The following is a 26,025-nucleotide window of genomic DNA, read 5'->3' as shown; positions in this document are numbered from 1 at the left end:
CAAGTAATATTTTTAATACCTAACACATAGGTACTATTAACATATAAAAAACGATGAACGCTTCACAGCAACAGCCAACGCCGTCGCGGGCCCTAAATAAATTTGTACATCAAGAAAATAACACAAATTATCTTGAACACCAACATCAACTGGCGTTCGCAGAAAGTGCACTCAAAAGTCAAATAAAAATAAAGCAACAACTGAGACTACATCAGCAGCAAGAACATCACCCACAATCGTCGATGTATAATACCTCCGAGATGCCGCTATCTTACCCAAAAACCCAAAAATATTCCGGAGATGAAAGGTCCTTAGATCAGTTACAATATAGCACATCGCCCATGCATCATCATCATGCAGAAGCATCCTCTCTACCAAATCAAACACCTATAACTAATAAAAAGGCATTAATAGACCTTGATAATACCACGATTAACACTTCGATTAACTCTTCGGTTAACACATCAATTAGCCCCTCGATAAACAACACGATCTATTATCCCAAAGGCAGCATGTTATCGATAAGAAGTGAACAACAATCGCAACAGCATTCCGATTATATTATCTCCGATTATATGGATAAAATAGCAACCAGAATAAGTTTACTTGAAACAGAATTAAAGTTTGCCTGGCGTGCTTTGGACTTGCTTTCCAACGAATATGGGAAGATTTGGATTCGTTTGGAGAAGCTGGAAAATATATCTATAGAGCAACAATCGGTGGTTAGTAATCTAATGGGTCTTATTCAGAATCAGACACAGAACCAAAGTAATATCGACGCTCTAGAGGAATTCCCAAAAACATTTCATAGCCTTCAAGATGAAAATAATCAGTTGTTGATGGATGAAGAAACATTGGATATTGACATACAACCACTAGAAAGTCAAGACTACAATGATGATCATGATCGAACCTTAATGAGAGATTCTAATCTTTTTCTATGTTCTGGCTTAGGATCATCTCAATTTATTAGTAATCCATATTTGAATTACGAAACTTTAGATGAAAGTAATATTATAAATGGCTTAGAAATGAGCGAGGAGTTACGCAAAGAATCAAGAAAGAAACTATATTCCGATTCTGATCTGATGTTATACGAACAGCAACAAATTCGCGCAAATAATGCTCGTTGCGAACTAATGAAGGAATTCATAAATGGTAGACGTGTTTTAAAGGAGATAGCATCGGGGACCCCACAATCTCAAACTCAAATTGCCCAAAAATTTACCAATTTTGGACAATCAAAAGGGGACTTGGATAAAATGAAACATTCGCCAAACACTGAAATGGATAATTTAATCGATGATATTAATTTTTTTCGCTTAGCCGCCTCTAAATCCGACGTCGGCTCGGATCAAGTATTGCCCATAGAAGATACTGGAGGGACGAAGGCCATAGAGATTCCTCAAAATAATAATAATGAGGTCAATGAATCCTTTTACAAGCAACTCAATGAGGCCTGTAGGGACAATGAATTGAGCTCTGAGATATTGAAGGTAGATGCCTTATTACATAATTCAGCAGGAGAGACTGGTCATGATCCATGCCAAGCCTCAAATATTTTAATAAATCAGTCGGCGAAGGGTTTTACTTCTCTTAATTCTGCAAAGACATCGACCAATTCTACGAAGGAAACGAAAAAGCATCGAAAAAAGAAACACCATACTAGTGAAATGGATATGATAAATAAATTAAAATGTATTCTGGCACAAGCTTCAACTGGTTATAATAATGACGATGCAGAATTCAATAACGAAAGTTCGCAAGTTGAGATGACAGAAAAGCAAAATGATGCCAATAATTTTGGAGCTGACGCATCAATAATTTTAAACAATATTACAAAAAGTTTAATGGAGGAAATCAACAAAATTCCAGGTCTTCAAACATTAAGTTCAACGCAAATAAATAAACTACGTGAGACCGTTTGGAAAGAGTATTCCTTTTTTCAAAAGGTCAGGCAAGTTGATAAAAACCTTACATTGCTTCTGCTTAATCCGATAACAGTAAGTGAAGAAGTATGCTCTCTCGGAATAACGAATATCGATGAGAAGTTTGCTTTGGTCATAAAAAAGTTTAGTAAAAATATTTATACATTGAAAAAACTCGTAGGCAGCTCTTTCGACGAAATAAAACCTCGGAACGAAACGTCCCTTTTCCTAAGTTCAAAGTCACAAAGTCAGAGTGCTTGTATTCCAACTCTATTGCGAAATAACTCCGATTTAGATGAACAACTAAAGATTCTCGAAACGCAAGAGATTGAGATAAATCGAAAAAAAAAAATTGAACAAATTGTAATTGATAAAGAAAACCTAAAGGACTTAAGCTTCCTTGCCATACCCTCTACAAAAAACATTTACAGCGAAGATGAGTATATAAAGTCCCTGAAAAGGAGTTTGGAACGTCACAACAGTATGATGTTTTTGCTGCATTTACAAAATCCTGAGAAGCTCAAAGATGATATGATCAACGATGATGTTCTTCTGATGGATGGAACTCGTGGCAGTCCTAGTCCACCGCCACCTGCTCCCTTCGATAATCCTCCTAACTATGTGGAATCAGTAGAAGCGCAAAATGATAAAAAGTATACAAAATCCGATTCTGGATTATCTTCAATGAGCAGTTGGTCCCCAATTATATCACCGATGGTAACAGGTGCTAAACAAAATAGTAATTATTTTTTAGAACAAAAAAATAATGAAATATATTCATTGGAATTATCATTAGATGGGCAAAGATCCAAATCGAAAACATCTAATGATTATATAATAACGGAGGAGAACTTAAACTATATTCATGAGCTCTCCAAAAACTTACCAATATGCTCTGCTTATGAAAACAAGTCGATATTTGATGGAATAGAGCAGTTTTCAACCGTTGATGAAATGCTGGAATGGGATCAGTTAATTCAAAGAGATCCCAGTATTCGAAATTCGGAAAAGAAGTTATTACATTCCACGCGAATGCCTGATTTATTGACAAATCAAACAACCAAACGCTTCGTGAACGAAGGACTAGACCATCTTAAAAATATATCAATATACGATACGCATATAAATGAAATTCAGGAACAACTAAGACGACCTTATTTGACCGATAGACTTGTTTACTATCCCTCATCGAACACCATCACCGATTATAATAGCAGCAATAATTTGGATTACTTGGGTCAAAGCAGGGTTAGAGAATCCTTCAAATCCAAAACTATACCAATTCCTCCTAAGGACCAGTCATCTGTTCGTAATATAGAATATTCTAGTGTGGCGAATCCTGGAATATCAAGGCTATCAGAGCTCAGATCTGCTGATCATTCCCATCAAAGCCTCCCCGCAGACCTACCAACTTCGGAAAAACCAACTAAAGTTTGGAATAAACTAAATACTATTTTAACTGACAATCTGAAGTTAAAGAGGATAGTCAAACTGAATCGATCACTATCATTACCCGCTGAAGTTCAAAGTCAAGATAAAAAACAGAGTCAAAATCAAAAAAAGAAACAGACACGTGGCCAGGCGGGTTCATTTCCGTTTATTTCGCACAATAGCTCTGGAAGCGGAAGTGGAATTAGAATTGCAAGCGGCAGTCAACAGCATTTATCGAAGAGGCTACAGAAGCTGCCAATGCGTATTATTAGAAGAGCAACAACAGGAGCTACGTTCATAAGACGCCTGTCTCACCCCGAAGAATCTATTGGCTCTTCAGATGGAAGTACTTCTATCGGTAACACCCGTAAAAACTCGCTTACATCAAAAATGAATAACATAATGCGCAAGGCGAAGACATATAAACGGCAAAACTTGCGCCTGAGCCGCGGCTGTAGCATATCGGATACTGAATTAGATAAACCCAACGACGGTGACGACTGTATTTCATTGGATAATGATAATGATGAGGGGTGTTCCTTATACGGAATTGATATAATCGATTACAATAATGATGAGGCTTGTGAAATAAATGGTCCAGAAGGTAAAGACCTGTTCGCTGTAGTTGGTGATCTCAAAAAATTTGCACACACTACTACTGAAATTCCAGAGGTTTCTGTAAAAGAGATTAATAACATATCAAATAATGGTGAAAATATGACTATTAAAATGCCAGAAATTCACTTAGAAGTGACATGTCCTCAGAGAGAGAGTTCAGTGTGCGTCGAGAATGTCGTTGAAGATGACAGGAGTCACGTACTACATGAAAACTCTGTTAGTGCTGAATTAAATGTCATTCCAACATTCACAATACAAACCACAGAAGGACGCGAAGTGGGAGGCGGAAACGGAAATCCCCCTATAACCACATTCCCAACACAGCAGCAGCAATGGACCTTGGATCTGCCCAGCAATCATATTCGAGAGGACGATGACAATCGCAGTCAGCATTCCACGCGAACTCTGTCTTCGTCGCGTCGTCAAAGCACTGAGGATAGTATCGACACGGATGACGAATATTTTTATTATGAGCTTCGTCAGTTGGAACACGAACAGGAAATGCAACGCCTAGCACAACAATCAGAAAACATGAATGAACTTATTGCGAATGATAATGAAGTTTTATTTTCGCAAATCGGGCAATTGCTTCAAACTTCCGACGGTTTTCAGCCACCTGAATCTGAAAAGGGCTCAAAAGAAAATGTTGTTAAGTATTCTCCCGATGAGCACGTCAAATTGCTAATGTGTGAGGTGTTTAGTGAATTGAAAAGAGTTGTTCGCTTAGAGGAAAGTACAATAAGAGATGATAGAACCGCAACCACATTTAGCGATGCATTTCCTAAAGTAAAGCCACATCGTGAGAAAATATCAAATGTCTATGATATGCATAGTGCGTGGCAGGATGTCAACGGCTGTGAAATGCCATTAACAGCATCTGACATGGACTCCCACGGGGAGGAAGTTGAGAGGAAAAACCAAAGACCAAAGCTAAAAAAAAAAAGAAAACGTGATAACCAAAAACTGACTCATGCCAGTTCAAGTTCATCGTGCCATTCTGAAAATAAAATTAAAATAACCGAATCCGAATCTGAAAAAAAATCAATCAATAAATCTTCAGGCTCTAGCGAAACATCAGGTCCCGATTCGCCGGGAGAAGAGCTGAGCGATGTCAATGATGAGATCAGTAAAACCTCCAACCTGAGTAAAGACAAAGAAGATGATGCTGAAAAAGAAGGAATACCTGTGAAATTCGTTGAACTATATGTTACAAATGGAACCACAATCACCACTCCTCCGCATACCCCGAAAGGTTTAAGTCCAACAAAGTCAGTTCATACACCAGTTTTAGAGGTAGATGGTTCCCTTGCGATAGGAAATGGTGGCGCCAGTAAATGGAAGCTACTGAAAACTTTAAAGGAGCGCAAAATAGAGGAGAAGTATAATCAGGAAAAGGTTAAGGAAGATGACAAGGACAAAGAAAAGGTAATCGTATAGATTATGGATGCTTTTTTACTATATTTACTATATTATTGCCAATTAGATAGCACTTTTAGTCTTTGGGATATAGGATTTTAAAACAAACTAAAGACCAAACGAACATTAGGAAAGATTGCTCGCATTTTCAAATATGATCATTTAAATAGCGTCAATGAAACGATCATAACCACAGCAACAACTTGTCTTATGACAAGTGTTTTTTGTTGGCAAAGTAGTACCTTTGATTTTATTTAAATCAAAACCGACTTGTTCTCAAATATTCATTAAATTAAAAATATATTTTAAACTGTCTCCCTGTTTTGAAAATATTTCGTTTTCAGCAGCGGTTTCTATCATCATCAAATTGTTATCTTTCTTAATGTAAATAATTTATTTTTTCAGAATGGCGGCGGAAGTGGAGAAATGGGAATACGTACCAATGGTCACCCCGGTGATAATCCGTTTTATAGCAATATTGACAGTATGCCAGATATACGGCCTAGACGTAAATCTATACCTCTTGTTTCGGAACTGGTAAGTTAAAGACTTTTAAATTATTTTCCGTCTCCCGGCGATAAATATAAATATAGATAGGTTTCATAATGATACCGCAATTCTTCTCATAAAAGACGTTCTTGTCGATCCTTTACTTTACTTTTTCTTATATTCTTGTTTAAAATGGTGGACGTTTTCAGGTTCTGAAGGTATAACATATACTCTAGAGACATCCGATTCAAAAAGTCTTAATTGTCGATTTTTTACACTTAGTAGTTCTTTTCTTGAATTTTTCTTAATTTAAATTGTTATTACATATTTACATTTTAAAATTTCACCTCCTACACTTTAAGTCAAGTGCAAATTTTTGGCTTTTTACATTTTTATGTAGTTTTGCACTGTAGTTGACTCCATGAAAAAACAATAAATTCGGGAACGCGAATATTATATACACTTGCAATACACAATTCTCCGTTGATTTCTATGACAGTTTAAGCCCAATGAGGCCCGTTTCGACTTATGTATATCATATGCTACCTGCATATACATACATACATATACAACTACCTTTTTAACGTACCCTGCAGTACCACATGTCACCAATAGGTCACTGTAATCAACAATTTATCAACGTGCCGAGACGACTCTCTCGCCCTTTCATTTTTCACTGTTGTTGAGAAAAAGGTCGAAATACATATCACATATCATCAGTAAAAGAAGCAAGATGTAGATTCTCTCTCTTGCATTCTCCCTTTCCAATAATACAAGCGGAATGGGTGTTTTTTATTTTTCTTTTTCAAGAAGTTACGAGTAATATAGTTTATCAGACAAACGTGAAAGGAAGCTTAAATTTTGTAAAATTTTAATAATCGCGCGAGATTATTTGGTACAGCAGTAAATGCATACGATAAATAATGGAATTATACCCTGGAACTGTATTAAAAACAGTTGAATTATAGAGAAACCCCTGGAATTATATGGAATGCAGTGGAATTAATATTTTTTATGTGGGAAAAAATTAAAGGTAAAAAATAAAAAATTACAAACTAAATTATACAAGTAACAGCGAAGTGTAAAACAAAAGAAATAAATAAACAGAACAACTTTTTGTTGATGAAATGTTGATTTATTGTTGATTAAATGTTGACTAATTGGTAATGACCTGATGTTAGTGACAGCCTAGGACATGCCCATGTTAAGGTATCAATAATTTGTATGTACATTCATCGACAACATCGGCCTGTCTGTTGATCGTTGATAAATTACTAATGAATGGTACTACAACGAGCTTTTCAATCTTCGACGCGTTAAAAACTAAAAACTAAATAAACAAAGAAGAAAGTAAACTTTGGCACGCCGAAGCTTGTATACCCTTGCAGATCACAAGGAATTCATACAATATAAATTATATATTTATGTTCAAGAAGAAATGAAGCTAGGAATTAATACAATATAAATTATATCTATTAATGTTAAAAATGTTATGTTTACATTTACATTTAATGTTATATTTACAGCCGTATATTCTTAGTTTTCTATAAATCTATATGCTATAGTCGTCCGATTTTCATGAAATTAAAACCGAAATTCTAGAAATATGTAATTTGGTATTCAAATCTGTTGAAAATTAAAAAAAGTTATACTTTTTGCGTAGAAACGGACAGACGGACAGGCAGACATGGCTAGATCGACTCGGCTGTTGATGCTGATTAAGAATATTAATACTTTAAATCGTCAGCGATTACTCCTGCAAGGGTATAAAAAGATGGATTTATGATTACTCACTAAGTAGTTTATCGCTTACAATACACTAAAAATAATCAGAATATAAAAAAAAAACATTTTAAAATTTAGGATTTCCATTTTATATTTGAGACTATCACATACTTTGCTATAGCGGCATAACTCCTAGAAGGATTTCAGAACTGAAAATAAAAACGGCAAAACGGTGTGTGTATACTATTGCAGATTGCAATTCGATCAAAATACACCAAAATTTAGATTTTCGTTTCATAAAATGAAAATCGAATTTCGATAAGAATAAAAACTTGTCATATCTCCAATTTGATGAAATGATGTTGAAAAATGAGTTGTCTTCAAACATGAGATAATAAAAATGGATGCAGACTGTTTCTCATAAGATTACAGGACAATCTGTAAAAGCCTATCATGCCGATTAAATAAGATTTTTTGTTCCTCTTAAGGTACAGGTTGATGATTTTGTATTCTGTTAATTAATTTTAATTACGGCTAACAGGCAGAGCTACAACTTTCGGATGATCGATGTGACCTATTGCGTTTGCATGAAAGTAAACAGTTGACGGTTGGTAGATCACAAAAAAAAACTTGATAAGCTTGTCATGCATAAATAGAAAACATCTAAAACACAAAACGAAAAATCCCAATCGGAAAGAAGTGGTTCCATGAAAAAAAATATATTTAATAATTAGGAAAGGAAACTAAAAGAGATTCTTGCACTTTTTAACTTACATTTTACATTTTGTTAATTTGTATTTGCATAATGCCTGTTGAAGCTTTGGAACATAATACAATTTGAAAATAATTGTAATTGCAGTAGATAGTTGAGATTCTTAATCTGTTATTTGTTTTGAATGTTTCGTTAAGTAAACGCTTCTCAATAGCAATAATAAAAGTACCAAATAGTAAATATAATTACATTTAAACCCTTGGAAAGCTCATATTATTTTTACTGCTCCTTAGACGATGGCTGCTACAAAGCGAAATGCAGGACTCACATCAGCTGTTCCCCGCGCCACGCTCAATGACGAAGAATTGGTAAGCTGTTCCAAATACCAGAAATAATTAAGCTGGAACCTTAACAATGATTGCTCGGCTTTCTCGATTTTGGGCTGGTACTAACATAAGATAAATATGCTTGAAGCGGCTCAACTCCATATAAAAAAGGTAGCGAAGAGAAGATAAAATGTCTAAGCTCTCACTTGGGCGGGTACTAACTTAAGATAAATATTAAATTTATAAGATAAATCCGCATGAAGAATGTAGCGAAATAGCTGTCTTTTTCGTTCTGTAATCAGTGTGACCAAAGAAGTTAACGAAAATGCGCGGAAATGGTCACACTGACAGATTAGGCCAGCTGTTTGTTGTAAGTAAAATTAAAAGCAGAAGGGAAATTATTTTCGGATTGTTATGGAATAATATAAAATGGCTATTTATTGATGTATTCGCCCCTAAGGAGCTGAAGGCAAAAAGCCACAGCACAGGCTTCGACTTCCAAAAACACATTATTTGTGTGATTTTAATCTCATGTTATGAGACTTTTCATTACTGCAATTACTAAGTCCACCTTTTCTTGCCGGTTAGCAAATTGTCCTGTGCAAATAATATTGGTTCCCTTAAATTTTCCCTCCATCTTGTTTTTAAATATATATATGATTCTTTATTTCGTTCGCTAAATCACAAATCAAAAAACTTAGATCCGGCAATGTTCTACACTTTTCAATAACAATTTTTATCGTATGTCAGTACCCGCCCAAGCGAAAGCTAAGACACTTTTTCTTCTATTCGCTACCATTGCTGCTTGAAGAATATTTATCGTTGGTACCAAGCTTAAGGAACGAATTGATTATGTTACTGTTAAGTGATGTGAATATTACTGTACAGGAAAGCAGGGTTGTGCAAAGTTACCTACTATAGATTTAGATCATATTTTAGTTTTTAATCGATCGCGAAGCGAAATGTTTAATCGGACTTTTGATTAAAAATGTTTTACAATAGAAAATGCACGTATACAAAAAGGCACTCCAGGCCCTCATCTACCCCATATCCTCGACAACGCCCCACAACTTTCTGTTATGGACTGCAACGTCGCCAACTTACTGCTACGAGTGCGAAGGACTACTGTGGGGCATAGCACGACAAGGTGTCCGATGCACCGAATGCGGCGTAAAGTGCCATGAGAAGTGCAAGGACCTCCTGAATGCTGATTGCCTGCAGCGTGAGTGTTACCAACATACTCGTGGAGCTAGGAATCTGAAGCGGGATGATTTCATCTCCTCAACAAGAACTCTGTTATATTAGGGTAAACATTAAGATATACATTAAAACTCATATTTCCATCATAGGCGCTGCCGAAAAGAGCTCAAAGCATGGTGCCGAAGACAAAGCCAATTCTATAATTACCGCAATGAAGGACCGCATGAAGCAGCGAGAGCGAGAGAAGCCTGAGATATTCGAACTGATTAGGTAATATTTACAAAATTAATTTTGTTTGCAACATTTCACTATTTAACGATTATAGTAGTAAGACGATTCCAGTCATTCTCAATATTTAAAATCAAAGTCGGTTAGTTAGTTAAGATTTACAGATGATAACGCCAAAGAAAGTCTATGGTATATGGAGGCACAATGTTTCTGTGATCTATCTAATCGAATGGCTCTGTCTATCGTCCACACACTTATCTAGAATTTTGTTAATCGCATTAAAAAATATCAGCTTAAAACTAAGAAAGCAAGACAGGGAAGTTAACTTCAAACCATATATGTATTTCCTTGCAGTCATAACATTAAAACTCGGCAAGTGTTATTAGAGTTAAAACAAAAATCAAATTCAATCAAAATACATACGGCCGAAAAATTATGGTTCAACATATTTGCTTAAAGAACTTAAAATAATGTTTATAATTATATCTATCTTAAATCTTGCTTAAAGAACTAAAAATAATGTATATAATCTATCATTGTGCCTTCATATAAATAACACAGGCCGGCATATGTAAGAACCAAGAACCAGAATATACTTTTCCAAAGGTATTTGATGCGCCGAATTCGAAACCGGCCTATGTACTGAACTGACAATACTTCAAATGTCCAAACGTACTTTTTGAACTTTTAGGTTAACAAAAGTATCTCAAAAAGCAGACGGTTCTATATAAAGAGCGGTTTATATAGAGAGCGTCTGAGGTCGGATTCGAGGCTAGACCATCAAAATTTGAAATACCTTTATAAAAGTATATGCAAGTTGTTGGCTTTGAGATTTGTTTAAACTATGTCCTGTGTAACTTATATTTGAAATCAAAGAAATAGTCAAAATTTTCTATGGCATCACATTCCATAATCCACCAATAGAGCCGTATTCAGCGTAGAGGAGAAGAGTCATACCGGCCATATGAAGGCGGTTAAGCAAAGCGTATTGGATGGCACGAGCAAATGGTCTGCCAAGATAGCAATCACAGGTTTGAAAATAAAAAGATAACTACGAAACTCTTTTAAATTAAGTAACAAACTAATCGTCGTGCTTTTTTGTTCTCGGTTTAAAAGTAAATGTGTATGTGAATGTATATTTGCAATTTGAATGACGACACATGGCTGTATTACTTATTAATCTATTAGGAATATATGTGTGATTAAATGTATTTGGATGTTAATTAATTAATACAAACCGATATGATATGTGCTATGCATGTATGTGACAATGAAATTCACATATACATACATATATGTTTTTCAAAAGCTTTACAATTTAATAACATAACGTAACTGATACAGCATGATAACAGTCTTAGGTTTGGCCTCGTCGGTTCTATTTTATATGTGAGTTTCATTTTAAGATTTACATATATATAAAATACGAAAATACAACAACACAAAATATGTAGGAAATGATGAGGTAGTGGAGAAATGCTAGATCGTCGGGGAATCAATCATTTATTTAGATTTTTTAGAAATACACCTAAAAAATGAAAAAATTAATTAAAAATACATGTATACACATATATATATATTTATATATATATATATAATCAAATTTAATTTAAGGATGACATTCGGTGTGGATCCCGACACACACATAGATTCATTAGAACAGGCTGAGCACGCAACTGTTGAGGGAACATCTAAATGGTCATGCAAACTAACAATCACAGGTACACACAAATACTAAAAGTCCTAGAACCCTTTCTTTTATTTAAAATTAATTTATTACAATTTTTGTTTATGATTTTGTTATTTGTTAGCTTCCCCAATTGTAATTCTGAAACATTAGATACCCCGAATACCGTTCTTCGCAGGATGACTTAATCAGTAGCTTTACCACACTTTTTTACTTTTATATGTATATGTGTGTAAAATACATATATTTCTGTAAAGTTTTCAAGAATCTTATTTCACATACCTACACTTAACACTATTGCTTGTTATTATAGTTAGAATATGTGTATTTCTATTTGTACATTCATATATATATTTCTAAAGGTTAAGAACCCTTAAATAATTCGTTTATTTAGAGAAACAAATATAACCGGGTTTTAATTGTACTTAGTTTTGTGTATTTTAATTTAATCAAAAATATCTAATAAATACTATCTTCCCCCGCAATCCATTCGAGTAAAACAGAGCTCCAACTCCATCCACCATCCGATAAGATCTGTGGCTTATCCAAAACAAAGACTAAGATGGTTTATATGACTTCTGCTTAACCAAAATGCATAAGTTTGACTGTTTATGAACAGACATTGCTGCAGACTCTGTTGGCATTATATTTAATAATATTAGATGACGAGAAATTGGAAATACTCGAATGATTTTACTTAAACAAAACCAAATGACCCAAAAGCAAAATAAAGCCAAAATAGGCGATTTATATGAAATAGTAACATTCGAGAAATTTGGGGTCACAAAAATACCGGAAAACACCGACGAATGTGAACACTTTTCAATTTGGCGCCTTTCAGATTTCAATTGTTGCTTGACATTTTGTAATCAAATTTACACCGACAAGCAAAATTCAGAGATGCACCGAAAAACTACCGCATAACTATCGGCAAAACAAGTCCCGCGAATTCAGATGGACCACGGATGGAGTACAAAATTATATATTTTGAAACCACCCGTGCATCGGATGGAGGATGGGAGATGGATCTCTTTGGAAAGACCCTATGACATTAAATCTTACTTCTATTTTTAAACGTTTACAACGAATTCGAAATAAGTTGTCCTTCTTACGTATCTTTATAAAATTGCTTTTAAAGTATTTTCGTTTACTTTAAATCTTTAGTCTCTATATGTGTACATATGTCATAGGGGATTCTACGGACTTTTCAAATTATTCGGTTTAATTATTCGTTATGGGGTCAGTAATTATGGTCGTTGTAAAGCGGATTTTTTCTGTTGGTTTTAATGATATTAAATGGATTATTAGTTAAATAAATGTATAGTAATATTTGTATTTACACCTATTTTGTAAAACTTCCCTTTGAATTAAATAGGAAAATATTAATTGTTTAATATCAATTGATTTCCTTAATAATTCAATTTAATTAATCATTTTTTTTATATTTATTTTACTAAATTGTAAAAATATTGTACATAAAGTTGTTGTCATAGTAAACAGTCAATTTTTTAATTATACCTAAAGTTTTGTTAACAGACTGTATGTATTTTTATCGAATATAAACTATGACTACTAATACTTTTATTCTTTTCCCCGTTACAAAAAATGCGTAAATTGTTCAGAACTGAATAAGTGTTTTTCCGTTTTTAAACACTGGTACATTTCCACAAAAACACTTACCGTTGTGTCACACCTGCATCTCTCTTTCTTACTGACGCAATAATCATGTGTACATATCTGTATACACTTATATATTTAAATGTTATTTGTATGTATGTATATGCATACATATATGTACATATGATGTATGATAATGTCAGGCAGCACTGCACTGTTTTTTTTTGCGCTGAAACCTGATATTGTGTAAAGATCCAAGTATTTAAAAGACATCCGTTTTTTCTCTTCTTCTTTCTCCCTTGAAAATCAATTCTAAACACTGAAAAAAAAAAAAATTGAAAAAAAAACATAAATAACAAAATAAAAAAATATTACAACGAACCTTATTCGTTTCAAACTCCACAAAACCTATAAATAAAATTAAATAAACATTAAAACAATTATTACAAAATTATCTTAAAATACTTACGAATCATTCTTAACAATCGGTTTTTGGCAAACACGCATAAATTGGTGCTTTTTCGGATGGATTATGGTGTTGGAAACGAAATAAAATTGATCAACTTTTGATGTACTCTAATTGACGTGATTTAAATACAGTGATTTGTGCTCAAGGCCTGATAGCGAAGGATAAAAGCGGTACCAGTGATCCATATGTGACGGTGCAGGTTAGCAAGGTGAAAAAAAGAACGCGAACTATGCCGCAGGAACTAAATCCTGTGTGGAACGAGAAGTTTCACTTGTGAGTACTCGACATGTCCCAAAAAACAATCAATCCTCCTGTTCAGTTCTATAACCGCCCAACCACACAGTATTAATCTCGTTAATGATTTATTTAATTTTTTTTGTTCAATACACACTTCGAGGAGCAGAAAAAGCGTGAACACAATGATAACATAAAGATGACCTACAGTATGATCTATTTACCTATTGAAATTTATATAATTATACATCTATGTATGTGCATATAACATATATACATAAATGTGTAAATTCTTTTTGAAGTATAGTTTTTTTATCGACTTCATTTGTATACCGTTGCAGAATATTATAATATACATAGGTAGAAAGTTTAAAACGCAAGTTCAACTCTATTTAGTATATCAATATATATTTTTGATCGGATCCGTTTCTACGCAAACTAGTCTCTCAGATTTTGAGCTTTCTGAATAGAGCTTTGTTAGTATTTCTTTTTATTCTGATTAGTATTGTTATAACATATGTATGTATGTTTATCTGCCATAGGAAAATCAGAAAATGATTTATTTTAAGATATGATAATTTGGGGTGGTTTCGGAATTTCAGGATTTGTATGAGTATTGTGCCACTAATAACCGTAAATGTAAGAGATAACGAAAATGTTTTAAATTTGATCACAATAGAATAATAATAGATAAAAGGTGCGATCGGTCGAAAGCTACGAAAGTTAAACGAGTTTACATAAGCATTATGTCGCTCCTGTTCGTTTTTTTTTATAATTTGACCTAAATGGATCAATATTCCATGATCCAATCATAAACTGCAAGGGTATACAAACTTCCCTCTTCGTTTTTTTACTCAAAAAATAAAATTAAAATTTGGTAACATTTAAAGAAGTCAAGAAAACTTACAGCACCCCACTGAATTAAATTGTGTAAATGGTAATCATTTTTCGTATCAAGTGTTATATTATAAAATCTTTCAAACTTTTTTAATAGTGAACAACAAATTCTTAAATCTCGTCTATCGTATTCATTTTTATTTCTCAAGCAAGAACCTTTTCTCTTTCGGTGTTCAGCCAACTGTTTTGAAAGCAAAACTTGTTCTCAAACGGCACATATGCTTTAGTGCTTTGAATCATACTAATGAGAATATTTGCCCCAAAACACATATATATGTACTTGTTTTCAATTATTGTAAAATCTGATTTAAAATGATCCTACTTAATTGTGGTTGACTGTATACGCAGCGAATGCCATAACTCCTCCGATCGCATTAAAGTGCGTGTTTGGGACGAAGACAACGATCTTAAGTCGAAGCTTCGTCAGAAATTAACTCGCGAATCGGATGATTTTTTGGGTCAAACTATAATAGAAGTGCGGACGTTATCTGGCGAAATGGATGTATGGTATAATCTGGAAAAGCGTACTGATAAATCTGCGGTATCCGGGGCGATTCGACTTCACATATCGGTGGAAATCAAGGGGGAAGAAAAGGTTGCTCCGTATCATGTTCAATATACCTGCCTGCATGAGAACCTCTTTCATTACCTTTGTGAGGAAAACACGGGAATGGTGAGTTCGAACATGCAGTATAAAAAAACATGAGCAGTTTTTCACCATTAATGATTCAAGGTCAAGTTGCCGACGCAAAAAGGAGACGAAGCATGGAAGCTATATTTTGATGAAATTCCCGAAGAGATCGTAGACGAGTTTTCGATGCGGTACGGCATCGAAAATATCTATCAGGCAATGACGCATTTCCATTGTCTTTCGGCGAAATATCTATGTCCCGGAGTTCCGGCTGTGATGAGCACTTTGTTGGCCAACATAAATGCATATTATGCTCATACGACTGCCTCTTCAGCTGTTTCTGCTAGTGATCGATTTGCAGCAAGCAATTTTGGGGTAATACTTCAAACAGATTACAGGTGGAAAAACGTCGACGAAAATGATACATTATTATGAGGTTTTTGAAACTTGGGGCGAGAATCCAACTTAAACCCACAATATGTACTAGAGATTGTAGACAATATCAGTATGTGCCTACTTTACTTTACGTATTGCATTTAACGTTAAACGTTAAGGTTATTTAATTTAAAATTCGATGTTAAAATTCACGAAATTCGCGATATTTAATTGAGCCGTGTGTCAAATGCAATATATAATCCATATATTATATATCATATCTGACTTTACCTCTCTATTTACTTTCATTTCAATTTTTACATGTTTAACATTCAAAAACTGTGATGTTTTTCCCTCTTTAATAAGATCTGTTGAAATAAAATATAACGGACGAAAGCGGAAAATATACCGATATTTACTACTCTATATATTTTATATTTTCTAAATATATCGTTATTTTTATAGAAGGAGAAATTTGTCAAGTTATTGGATCAATTGCACAATTCTCTTCGCATCGACTTATCTATGTACAGAAATAACTTTCCCGCATCAAGTCCTGAAAAATTAATGGACCTCAAGTCTACAGTTGATTTACTGACCAGTATTACATTCTTCCGCATGAAGGTAAGCTAATCAATTTTAATTATAGCTAGTATTTAAAATATATAAAATAACATTTTAGGTACAAGAATTATCCAGCCCGCCAAGAGCCAGTACAGTGGTAAAAGACTGTGTCAAAGCCTGCTTAAGGTCTACATATCAATTTCTATTTGAGAACTGCTATGAGTTGTACAACAGAGAGTTTCAGGTAAGACCTAGTGCTCTTATAGTGCAATTCCACCACTACACCTATTCACATTCTCGGGGACGTTGCATAATTCAAACCTTTTGCATTACCACCTGCAAATCGAAACAAATCGACTTTCAGGTGATCATTTTTACACCCGTGCAGGGGTGTTATAATTTTAGTCAAGAGTTTTCAACTCAGTAAAGGAGTCATTTCTGACAACATAAAGTATATACATAAATATATTCTTGATCAGAAAGGCAGCTAACTTCGGCCTTCCGACTGCAATTCGATCAGTAATATAATACAACAGTGATGCCAACTTTCGTAACATTCACCTTACAGTTTTACAGTTCTAAAAACTTTTTACATTCACAGCATATTTTATATTTAACGTGCTTCTATGGCAGCTACATAATATACATAGTAGTACGATTTTCATCCCATTTAATACTGAAATGTGAGAATAATATTTAATGGCTATTTCTGTAATTTGATAAAAATATGAAAGCTGAAAAAGTTTTAATTATTAATTTTTTAATTTAATTTTAATTTAATTATTATAATTATGTTGAGAACTAGAAAAGTAGGTTTTTTTCTTAAAATATTTTGATCATTCCTATGGCAGCTATTAGATTTAGTTGTCCGATCTAGCTCGTTTCGACTCATTTACAAATGACAGTAGAATAGTAGTATTAGAGTATATTAGAATAGAAAATTAACTGCAAAGTTTCATTCAGATAGCTTTAAAACTGAATAGTTTGCGTAGAAAGGGACTGACGGATTGACGGGCATTGTAACTAGACTCGGCTTTTGATGCTGATCAAGAATATATATACTCTATATGGTCGCAGATGACTCCTTTACTGCGTTTCAAAGTTCCGACTGAAATTATTATACCCTGCAAGGGTATTTGAAAACAGTCAACAGAGTGAAAGCAAACCCCTCAAAAGAACGAGCCTGGGGCCGATATGAAGTTTCCCAGAGTTTATATTGATTTATTGATTGCAATTTTCTTGGAAATCAGGACCCAACCCTGCGAGCTCTGCTAATTAGAAAGATTATTATATTTTGCCAAAAAGAAATATTTTTTTTAATGTGCACTAAAAAGCATAAAAAAATAACGGTAAAAGTGCGTGATTACTATCTAATTAGCTGTCAACGGCTGTACATATAACAAAAATCAACAATGTAAGCGATGTACATACCAACCTTTCAAACCAGTTCACATTCGCTTCGCTTTTCAAAAAGCAGCAGAAGATGTATTTCGATATATCGCATAAGTGGGCAAAAATCTAATAGTCGATCATTTATCAAAATTATCGATGTCTAACAAAAATTGTTTAATGGTTTTATGACACTCTAATGCAGTTTTCATTTCAGCGGCTTTATTTTGAACCTAAAAAGGGAATCTATATATAATATGTTGTCCCTTTTCTTCGAATGCGATTATAGTCACACCGATTTAAAGGGGTAAAGCTTAGTACTAACATAAGTAATAACAACTTTCTAATTTGTCGCTTTCTCGGGTACTAAGGTAATCAAAAGGTTGCGATGGCGCAAGATAAGGTTTGAACTAAAGAATATATAATATGAGATTTGACACACGAAAAGAATTTTAATTGGAAAATTGGCGCTTTCCATTTCTTGGCTTTAGTATTCACCTTATGTTAGTTCTTAACTCCAATATTCAATTCTTTATACATGTATATATAAATTTTCTTGTCGAAATACTTTTATGTTAATTTATGTGGAAGCCCTTAAATTAACTGCTTAACCTATCATATATATATACCTATGTATATTGTGCATTGACTACTAGGTCGTCAAAGTTCTACTTTCTTCCAGGCTTATGTATCGCAAAATATGTATTTTTGTTTTCGGCTCGAAGTTTTAAAATCTGTGTTTTAGCTTTAAGGCGAAAGGTCGTTGCGTGTGTCCTTAAATACTAATTACTTGCTAATTAAGTCATGGGATTTTTGATCATATTTGGTTCTGCGTTGACTCTTTTTACCCGTCCATTTACACGTGGTAAACCTGTCGTCTATTTTCCTTTGAACCCCTGTATTTTCTTTTTCACAATATAGTAGAAAATCTTAACAAGTAAATGCTGATCATCTGTCTGAATTATTACGAACAGGGTTGCCAAACACGCTGCTTTGGTATTTTCGTTATGACTTCATTGGCGGTAGTTGACATTGTAGTGTAAAGTTGTCAGAACTTTCTAAATGCATCTACAACAGCTAGAATGTGCTTATGATTTTTATTGCCTAGGAAATCAATATGGTACGAGCGCAACGGAAAGTCTTCTCATCGAAGTGGATGAAGTAAGCCCTCATGCTTGCCTTTCTTGCGATTACTTAAAATGCACGGAATGCAACAGTCGATGTGTCTCTGAATATTTTCCCAATATGTATTTCTTATTTTATTTAGACTTTGATGCACTACGGTCAGTACACTCAAATGTTTGGGTTAGGTGTTAGTAGGCGCAATGAAAAATATAGGACAGAATATGAGGAAATTGACTACCGGCGTGTTGCCAGAATGTTTGCTTGCATGTTTACTATGTGTTAGTAATAAAGTTTTTAACTTAGGAAGACTATCTACGTTAGAGATTAGTGTGTACAAATCATTATAATTTGCACAGAATACTTTAAAAGGTTCATTCTAATCAAAGGAGCTTCTACAGTGGCGCAACACTAAAGGTATATACGATCTAGTATTTGTACTGGGTACATGGAAATTGAGCTGACTCAACAAGACAGCACTTTCCACATCACCATGTATAAAGTTATAAACAAAGGTTATTCCTAGCGTCGTTCTACGATTGGCTAAGGACTGTAAGTTTATTAAGAGGAGTCTTTTAGAATAGGAAGGTAATCTTTAATTTGCATCCCAATTTAAACCGCGTAGAGCGAAAAGTAAAAAGTTCTTTTGAACCGATTCGAAATTCTTTGTTATCTTCGGGGCCTTTTTTGATTAGGTCGTCGACCACTAGATTCCATAGGAGGGGCGATAGGACTGGGCGCTCCTTTGACCATGGAAGCAGTGCCCCAATCTGATTATACCCTTCGGCAACTTTGTAGTTTTCCAGCACCTTTTCTAGCGTCTTGAGTAGAAAGGAGTTGAGGCTTATCGGCCTGTAGTCCTTGGGACTGACGTGACTGCTCTTTCCTGGCTTAGGCAGGGACAATCCTTGACGTCCTCCATTGGGTTGGGATATAGCCCGTACTTAGACAAGCTGTGTATATTGCGTATAGCCATGGAGTGCTGACTTTTTTGGTTGCCTGCAGCATGGCTGGAAATATTCCATCTAGTCCTGGCGCTTTTATCCCCGCGAAGGAGTCTATAGCCCAGTGAATTCTTCTAGAAAATATGAGATCGTTTAGGAGATGCTCTTTCCTCGTTGCTAGTACCTGGTGCTCGTTAGCATCGGTAATCTCTCTACAACCTGGGAAGTGCGCGCCCATTAGTTGTAAGGGCCTCTTCGCTGCCCTTGGTCCACTGCCCGTCGTCATGTTTGAGCTGACTCTGAATGGTGGGTTGCCTTGAAATCAAATTCCGGAATCTAGCCGTTTCTGGGACCGTCTCTATGTTGTAGCAGAAGTTTGTCCAAGAGCTTCTTTGTGCCCTGCGTATTACCTTCTTGTAATCCCTTAACAAGATTTTGTATTCCTTAGCCTGCTTGGCGATTTTGAACAATTTTGGGGGTTGGAGCGAAAGGTCCCTAAGGTTTCTAAAGACGGTTAATTTGGAGAGTGATCGAACCGTATGTACTTACGGTTTGAGAAGGATGGTCTCTCGAGGACTTTGCAATCTAATACCACTTTGTCCTGCTACGAGTGTTACAAATAGCGCATCTGTTCCACGTTTGATATACATAAATTGGTTGAAAGTATTAAGTCTAAAAATGACTCAACTCTGTCTTTTATATCGGGGCTCCCCCACACACTGTGGTGGTTATTGGCGTCTGCACCCACGAGCAGTTGCGGGTCCTTCGGGCTGGGTTAACTTTACGAGGAGCCACCCACTCGCGTTTTATGCCTGCCACCAGGCACCTTCAGCCATTGCTAATGATTCATTTCCTCCAACTTTAAGGCGGGAGGAATTGAATCAAAGCCTTAGCTTGACACTGAATTACCCCGGAAAGCCCATTCGGCAGTGCATTACCCGTTGTGCCGGATAAGACAGTGCCCATTGCCCAGCCGGCGCCGTCGTGGAGGGTTCAGCTGGAGTGTTTTCGCCAGGCAAAAACTAAACTAAAGAAACATTTATAACATTTTTAAACTACTGTTACTATTGATATTATCAATGTTTTCTTTTTTATTCGATACTATTAAAACAAAGTATTTTGATGCCCTTGCAGGATATTATAATTATAATTTAATTTATAAACAGTGCCTTCACTAATGTTTTCCGACCATATAAAGTATATATTCTTAATGAGCATCAGTCGATCTAGCCGTGTCCGTCTGTCCATCAATTTCTACGCAAACTAGTCTCTTAGTTTTAAAGGTATCTGAATGAAACATTGCAGTTACTCTCTATATACTCTTACTCGCATATAAACGGGACGGATCGGACAACTTTATCATATAGCTGCCTTAGAGAAGATCGGAAGATTTTTAGATAACTTTTCTTGCTTTCAAAAATTTTGACATATAGTAATTTATATTATTCTAGAATTTCGGGTTTAATTTTATGGAAAATCGAGAGACTGTATCATATAGCTGCCATAAAAACTATCGTTAAATGTTGAGAAAAATGCCAAACTGTGTTCGTGAAACTGTAATTGTAAAAGTGTAATTATAATAAGTATATGTAATAGGAATTATTATTTTTTTAACATAAATATATTTCATTTATATTGTATCAATTCCTAGTGATCGAATTTCATTCTCCAAGGGTATACGAACTTCGGCATGCCGGTGTTTTCTTTCTTTTTTGTTTTTTGGTATATGTATGGTGATTTTATTGATAGCACTCCCGATGATAGAGAAAACCACTGTTGCGAACATTGCCGATGGTTTTACAACTCTACAGAATAAGTAAATATTAATTTGTATGTTTTTGACTTTCCATTTTACAACGACCAACAGGTTGATCCTAACGAAGCAAAGCGTGCTCCGGATGATCATGAGCCTAAACTTGATAGCGTCGACTTCTGGCACAAGTTAATAGCTTTGATCGTGTCGGTCATTGACGAAGACAAGAACAGTTATGGCACTGTCTTAAATCAATTTCCGCAAGAACTTAATATTGGCCAGGTGAGTTTTTGCCTTGCTTACATTTCGTTTAAATTTAAACGATATTTGGGAAATGTAAAAGGTATATGTACTAAGTCACTTTAATAAAAAAAGAAACCTATCTAAGTAATAACGTATGACATTAGGTTAGACTATAATTTATTAAATATGCTTCTTATCCCTCAATAACAATAGTTATCAGCATCTTCAATGTGGCATCTCTTTGCCGTGGACATGAAGTATGCCTTAGAGGAGCACGAACAACATCGTTTGTGCAAATCGTCGGCCTATATGAATTTGCATTTCCGGGTAAAATGGCTCTACAGTAACTATGTTAAAGAGGTGCCACCCTATAAGGGGGCTGTACCTGACTATCCCGCCTGGTTCGAGCCATTTGTAATGCAATGGCTTAATGAGAACGACGATGTATCATTGGAATATCTTCATGGCGCTTTCAAGCGAGACAAAAAAGACGGGGTGAGACAGCTTTCAAACTAAGTATTTAGATTATACAACTGTATTTTAAACTCATAAATTTCTTCTCTATATTTGCAGTTTCAAAAGAGCAGCGAACACGCGCTTTTTTCAAATTCGGTTGTCGACGTTTTCACACAATTGACGCAATGTTTCGATGTTGTTAGCAAACTCGAGTGTCCTGATCCAGAAATATGGAAACGTTACATGAGGCGTTTTGCTAAAACAATCGTAAAAGTGCTAATTGCATATGCGGATATTGTTAAAGTAGAGTTTCCCGATCATATGAAAGATGAAAGAATCGTGAGTACAATATAAAAGCTAACGTCCAAGTTTATAAATTCATTTATTTATATATTTATGTACTTATTTATTTATATATATAAACATATATACATATATGTGTTTATTTACCTTGTGAATACCTAGGCCTGCATTCTTATGAACAATATTCAACAACTAAGAGTGCAGTTGGAGAAAATGTTCGAGTCCATGGGTGGCGATAAGCTTGAAGAGGACGCAGCTAACATTCTGAAAGAATTGCAACAGAATCTAAACTCGGCACTGGATGATTTGGCTTCACAATTCGCCATCAGGTAGGGCTAAACCAAGATCAGTGCTCGTAAACAACAAAAAAACAAAATTGCTTTGTTTCTACGAAGGAAACCTGAAGAGCACATTCCAACTATGTGCACATCTGAGCACCATTTGAAAAAACAACTCAAAACATATATACATATTTAATTTTATTGTATGAACTTTCCAGTTTGGAGCCCCGCATTACGCAATCTGTTCGTGAACTTGGGGATATGTTACTCTCTATCAAGGGAGGCAGTGCCTTGGCCCCCGGCAACCAAGCGGCACAACGAAACGCCGTCGCCGTGGAGGCCGATGAGGTGTTAAGGCCACTTATGGATTTACTGGACGGCTCTCTAACTCTCTATGCACAGTCGTGTGAGAAAACCGTACTGAAGCGATTACTGAAGGAACTATGGAAGATTGTGATGCGAATATTGGAGAAGACCATTGTCCTGCCACCGATGACTGATAAAACGGTTACTATTTTATTTCGTTTTGTTACTATTACAACAGGATCATACCCTTGTGAAGGGTATTACGATTTAAGTCAGAACCCAGTGGAGAGACGTATGCGACCCGTTTCAATCTAACCATGTCTTTCTGTTATGTCCGCTTCCACGCAAACTAGTCTCTCTGTTTAAGAGCTGTTTGAATAAAACATTCAGGTTGACTTCGCTCAATGGCACGTAACATATTTCCATATTTCGATATTTAACATTTCTCCATATTTTACATATTTCCATATTCTCAGAGATGTGGCAAATTTTAATGAGTTACAGAATTTCCTACATAAAATAGAGAGAGATAGAAAAAGAACAAATGTTCGTTAACATGTATCCCATCAAAAAATCAGTTACCGAGTGTAATTGTTATAAAAGCAAGGGCGTACGAAACTTGGTTACTATAATGTTTTTATTAAACTATTTACTTAGATGATGTTTAAGCACCTCACGGACAATGCAAAGAATCTGGCATCTAATGCCAAAATCGAGGACATGGGCAGATTGTTCAAGTCTCATATGGCGGGTAAACAGGACGTTAAAAGTGCGCTTAGCGGTGTTATGGACATATCAAAAGAAGTGGAAAAAAATTTATCGCCAAAACAGTGTGCCGTGCTAGACGTTGCCTTAGATACAATTAAACAATACTTTCACGCCGGTGGCAATGGACTGAAAAAGACATTTCTTGAAAAATCATCCGAACTGCAGAGTCTGCGCTACGCACTCAGCTTATACACGCAGATGACAGATACTTTGATAAAGACGTTTATATCCAGTCAAGTTCATGAGGGTAAGTACAAATATACACTACTCTTTAAATTAAGAACAAACAGTATTTTTAATCACAACACTAGGCCAATGTTAGAAATACTGATTTTGAGAACGATTTTTTAGAATCTAAAATTTAGGAACCCCATACATTTTAGCACGTCGATATGCATTAGCGACGAGCTGTCAATGTATAAAATATGTTTTATATTTTGAGACAACCCGTGCAAAGACAACCCGTTTAGCCCCCATAAAATGAATTTAATTAACACAAAAAATAAAAACCCACATTTTTCTAACTTGTTTGTTTTATTTGGGCAGCACTCAAACGCCCCACTTACTCAAATCAAAAATGGACCTGAAAACCTCAAACGTGTACTAAAAATACAAATTTAAAAATAATTTTCTAGACTGTAAAAAATGTATATGGTGAACTGAAAACAGAGGTAGGAAAGACTTTCGGTAAAAGTAAAAATCCACTTTCGGATATTGTCAAAAAACATGGCAGAACGTTCCATATGAAAATGTCGGTCCTCCAAGCCAAGAATAAAGATGAAAGTCCTGAAAAATAATACCGGGTATTCCAGAAATAAACTGTCAAATATTCAATTTAATACGGGCTTAAACTAGTGAAATATCAACTCAATTGAAATAAACAGTAAAATATTTGATTTCTTCTTGTATTTTTTTTTGTATTCCTATCTATCGAGAACATCTGCTTTACTACATTCTTTGGACGTTGAACAATATGTACATGCATGTGCAAATTAAGATTATTAAGCCATTAAGTAGTTCTAAGCATATATTACTTAAATAATTTTATAGGACAATTAATATATTACAAAAAAATGGATTTCTTGAGATTAATGAATACTTAAATTAATAATAATAAGCTAATATTTACTCATAAGACAAAGAATTGATTCGTGCAGATTCATGAAAAATTAAATTAAAAATAAGAAGGTACAAAAAATCACACATCATTATTTATTACACAAGGAAATCATGATGAACGCATTTACTATACCTCTTCTTCGCTCCTCTATTTTGTATAGCTCTTAATTCTTTTTAAATAATTTCAACACGGAGGATTATTCTCACAATATTTATTTTCATGTTTATTCTGATACAGTTGATCCTGAAAACGCCGAGGAGAGTGTTGGCGAAATTTCCGTTCAAATCGACCTATTCTCGCATCCAGGCACCGGGGAGCACAAAGTGAACGTTAAAGGTCAGTTCAGGGCACACCAACAGTTAAGGGAGCTGTCAAAATATTAACTTTTCGCAATTTTTCAAGTGGTGGCTGCCAACGATCTGAAGTGGCAGATACCGTCGGGGATGTTCAGGCCATTTGTGGAAATAAACCTCATTGGGCCGCATCTGCAGGAGAAGAAGAGGAAGTTCGCCACCAAATCGAAGTCAAACAATTGGTCGCCCAAGTACAACGAGTCATTCAGCTTGTAATTATCATTATTTACTTATAAAATTGTAATTTAGGCATCATAAACAAAACTATTTGATTTACTTTCTAGCACCATTGGCAACGAGGAGCAGTTAGATTTCTTTGAGTTGCACATATGTGTGAAGGACTACTGCTTTGCCCGCGATGATCGACTTGTAGGGGTTGCTGTTATTCCCCTTAAAGATATTTCGGAAAAGGTATGTAAAAATACGGAAATAACCCCATC

At 35.0% G+C, this 26,025-nt stretch overlaps 1 protein-coding gene across 19 annotated transcripts in view; it reads left to right on the top strand.

The window, feature by feature from the left end:
* Positions 1-26,025, top strand: part of unc-13 (protein unc13 homolog) — a 38,560-nt gene that overhangs the window by 11,448 nt on the left and 1,087 nt on the right. For 4 of the 19 annotated variants that reach the window (XM_086826336.1, XM_086826337.1, XM_086826340.1 and 1 more), the window contains exons 3-23: positions 31-5,402; positions 5,799-5,930; positions 8,149-8,214; positions 8,613-8,687; positions 9,648-9,867; positions 9,995-10,115; positions 11,688-11,794; positions 13,978-14,119; positions 15,326-15,650; positions 15,711-15,983; positions 16,449-16,607; positions 16,666-16,791; positions 21,870-22,037; positions 22,212-22,493; positions 22,572-22,793; positions 22,920-23,086; positions 23,257-23,545; positions 24,002-24,359; positions 25,470-25,568; positions 25,635-25,797; positions 25,870-25,996. In XM_086826336.1, the coding sequence (XP_086682462.1) occupies positions 54-5,402; positions 5,799-5,930; positions 8,149-8,214; positions 8,613-8,687; positions 9,648-9,867; positions 9,995-10,115; positions 11,688-11,794; positions 13,978-14,119; positions 15,326-15,650; positions 15,711-15,983; positions 16,449-16,607; positions 16,666-16,791; positions 21,870-22,037; positions 22,212-22,493; positions 22,572-22,793; positions 22,920-23,086; positions 23,257-23,545; positions 24,002-24,359; positions 25,470-25,568; positions 25,635-25,797; positions 25,870-25,996 (8,970 nt within the window). In that variant the 5' untranslated portion in view covers positions 31-53. Of the gene's footprint in view, positions 1-30; positions 5,403-5,798; positions 5,931-8,148; positions 8,215-8,612; positions 8,688-9,647; positions 9,868-9,994; positions 10,116-10,997; positions 11,105-11,687; positions 11,795-13,977; positions 14,120-15,325; positions 15,651-15,710; positions 15,984-16,448; positions 16,608-16,665; positions 16,792-21,869; positions 22,038-22,211; positions 22,494-22,571; positions 22,794-22,919; positions 23,087-23,256; positions 23,546-24,001; positions 24,360-25,469; positions 25,569-25,634; positions 25,798-25,869; positions 25,997-26,025 lie in introns of those variants that run through there. The other 15 variants (XM_086826349.1, XM_086826346.1, XM_086826351.1 and 12 more) reach the window with 11 other exon arrangements.

The sequence above is a fragment of the Drosophila serrata genome, unplaced genomic scaffold (genome assembly GCF_035046125.1).
Source record: "Drosophila serrata isolate PLE 108 unplaced genomic scaffold, ASM3504612v1 contig_160, whole genome shotgun sequence".
NCBI classification, from domain to species: Eukaryota; Metazoa; Arthropoda; class Insecta; order Diptera; family Drosophilidae; genus Drosophila; species Drosophila serrata.
The sequence above is the reverse complement of the archived record's forward strand: the minus strand, read 5'-3'. Positions and strand labels throughout refer to the sequence as shown.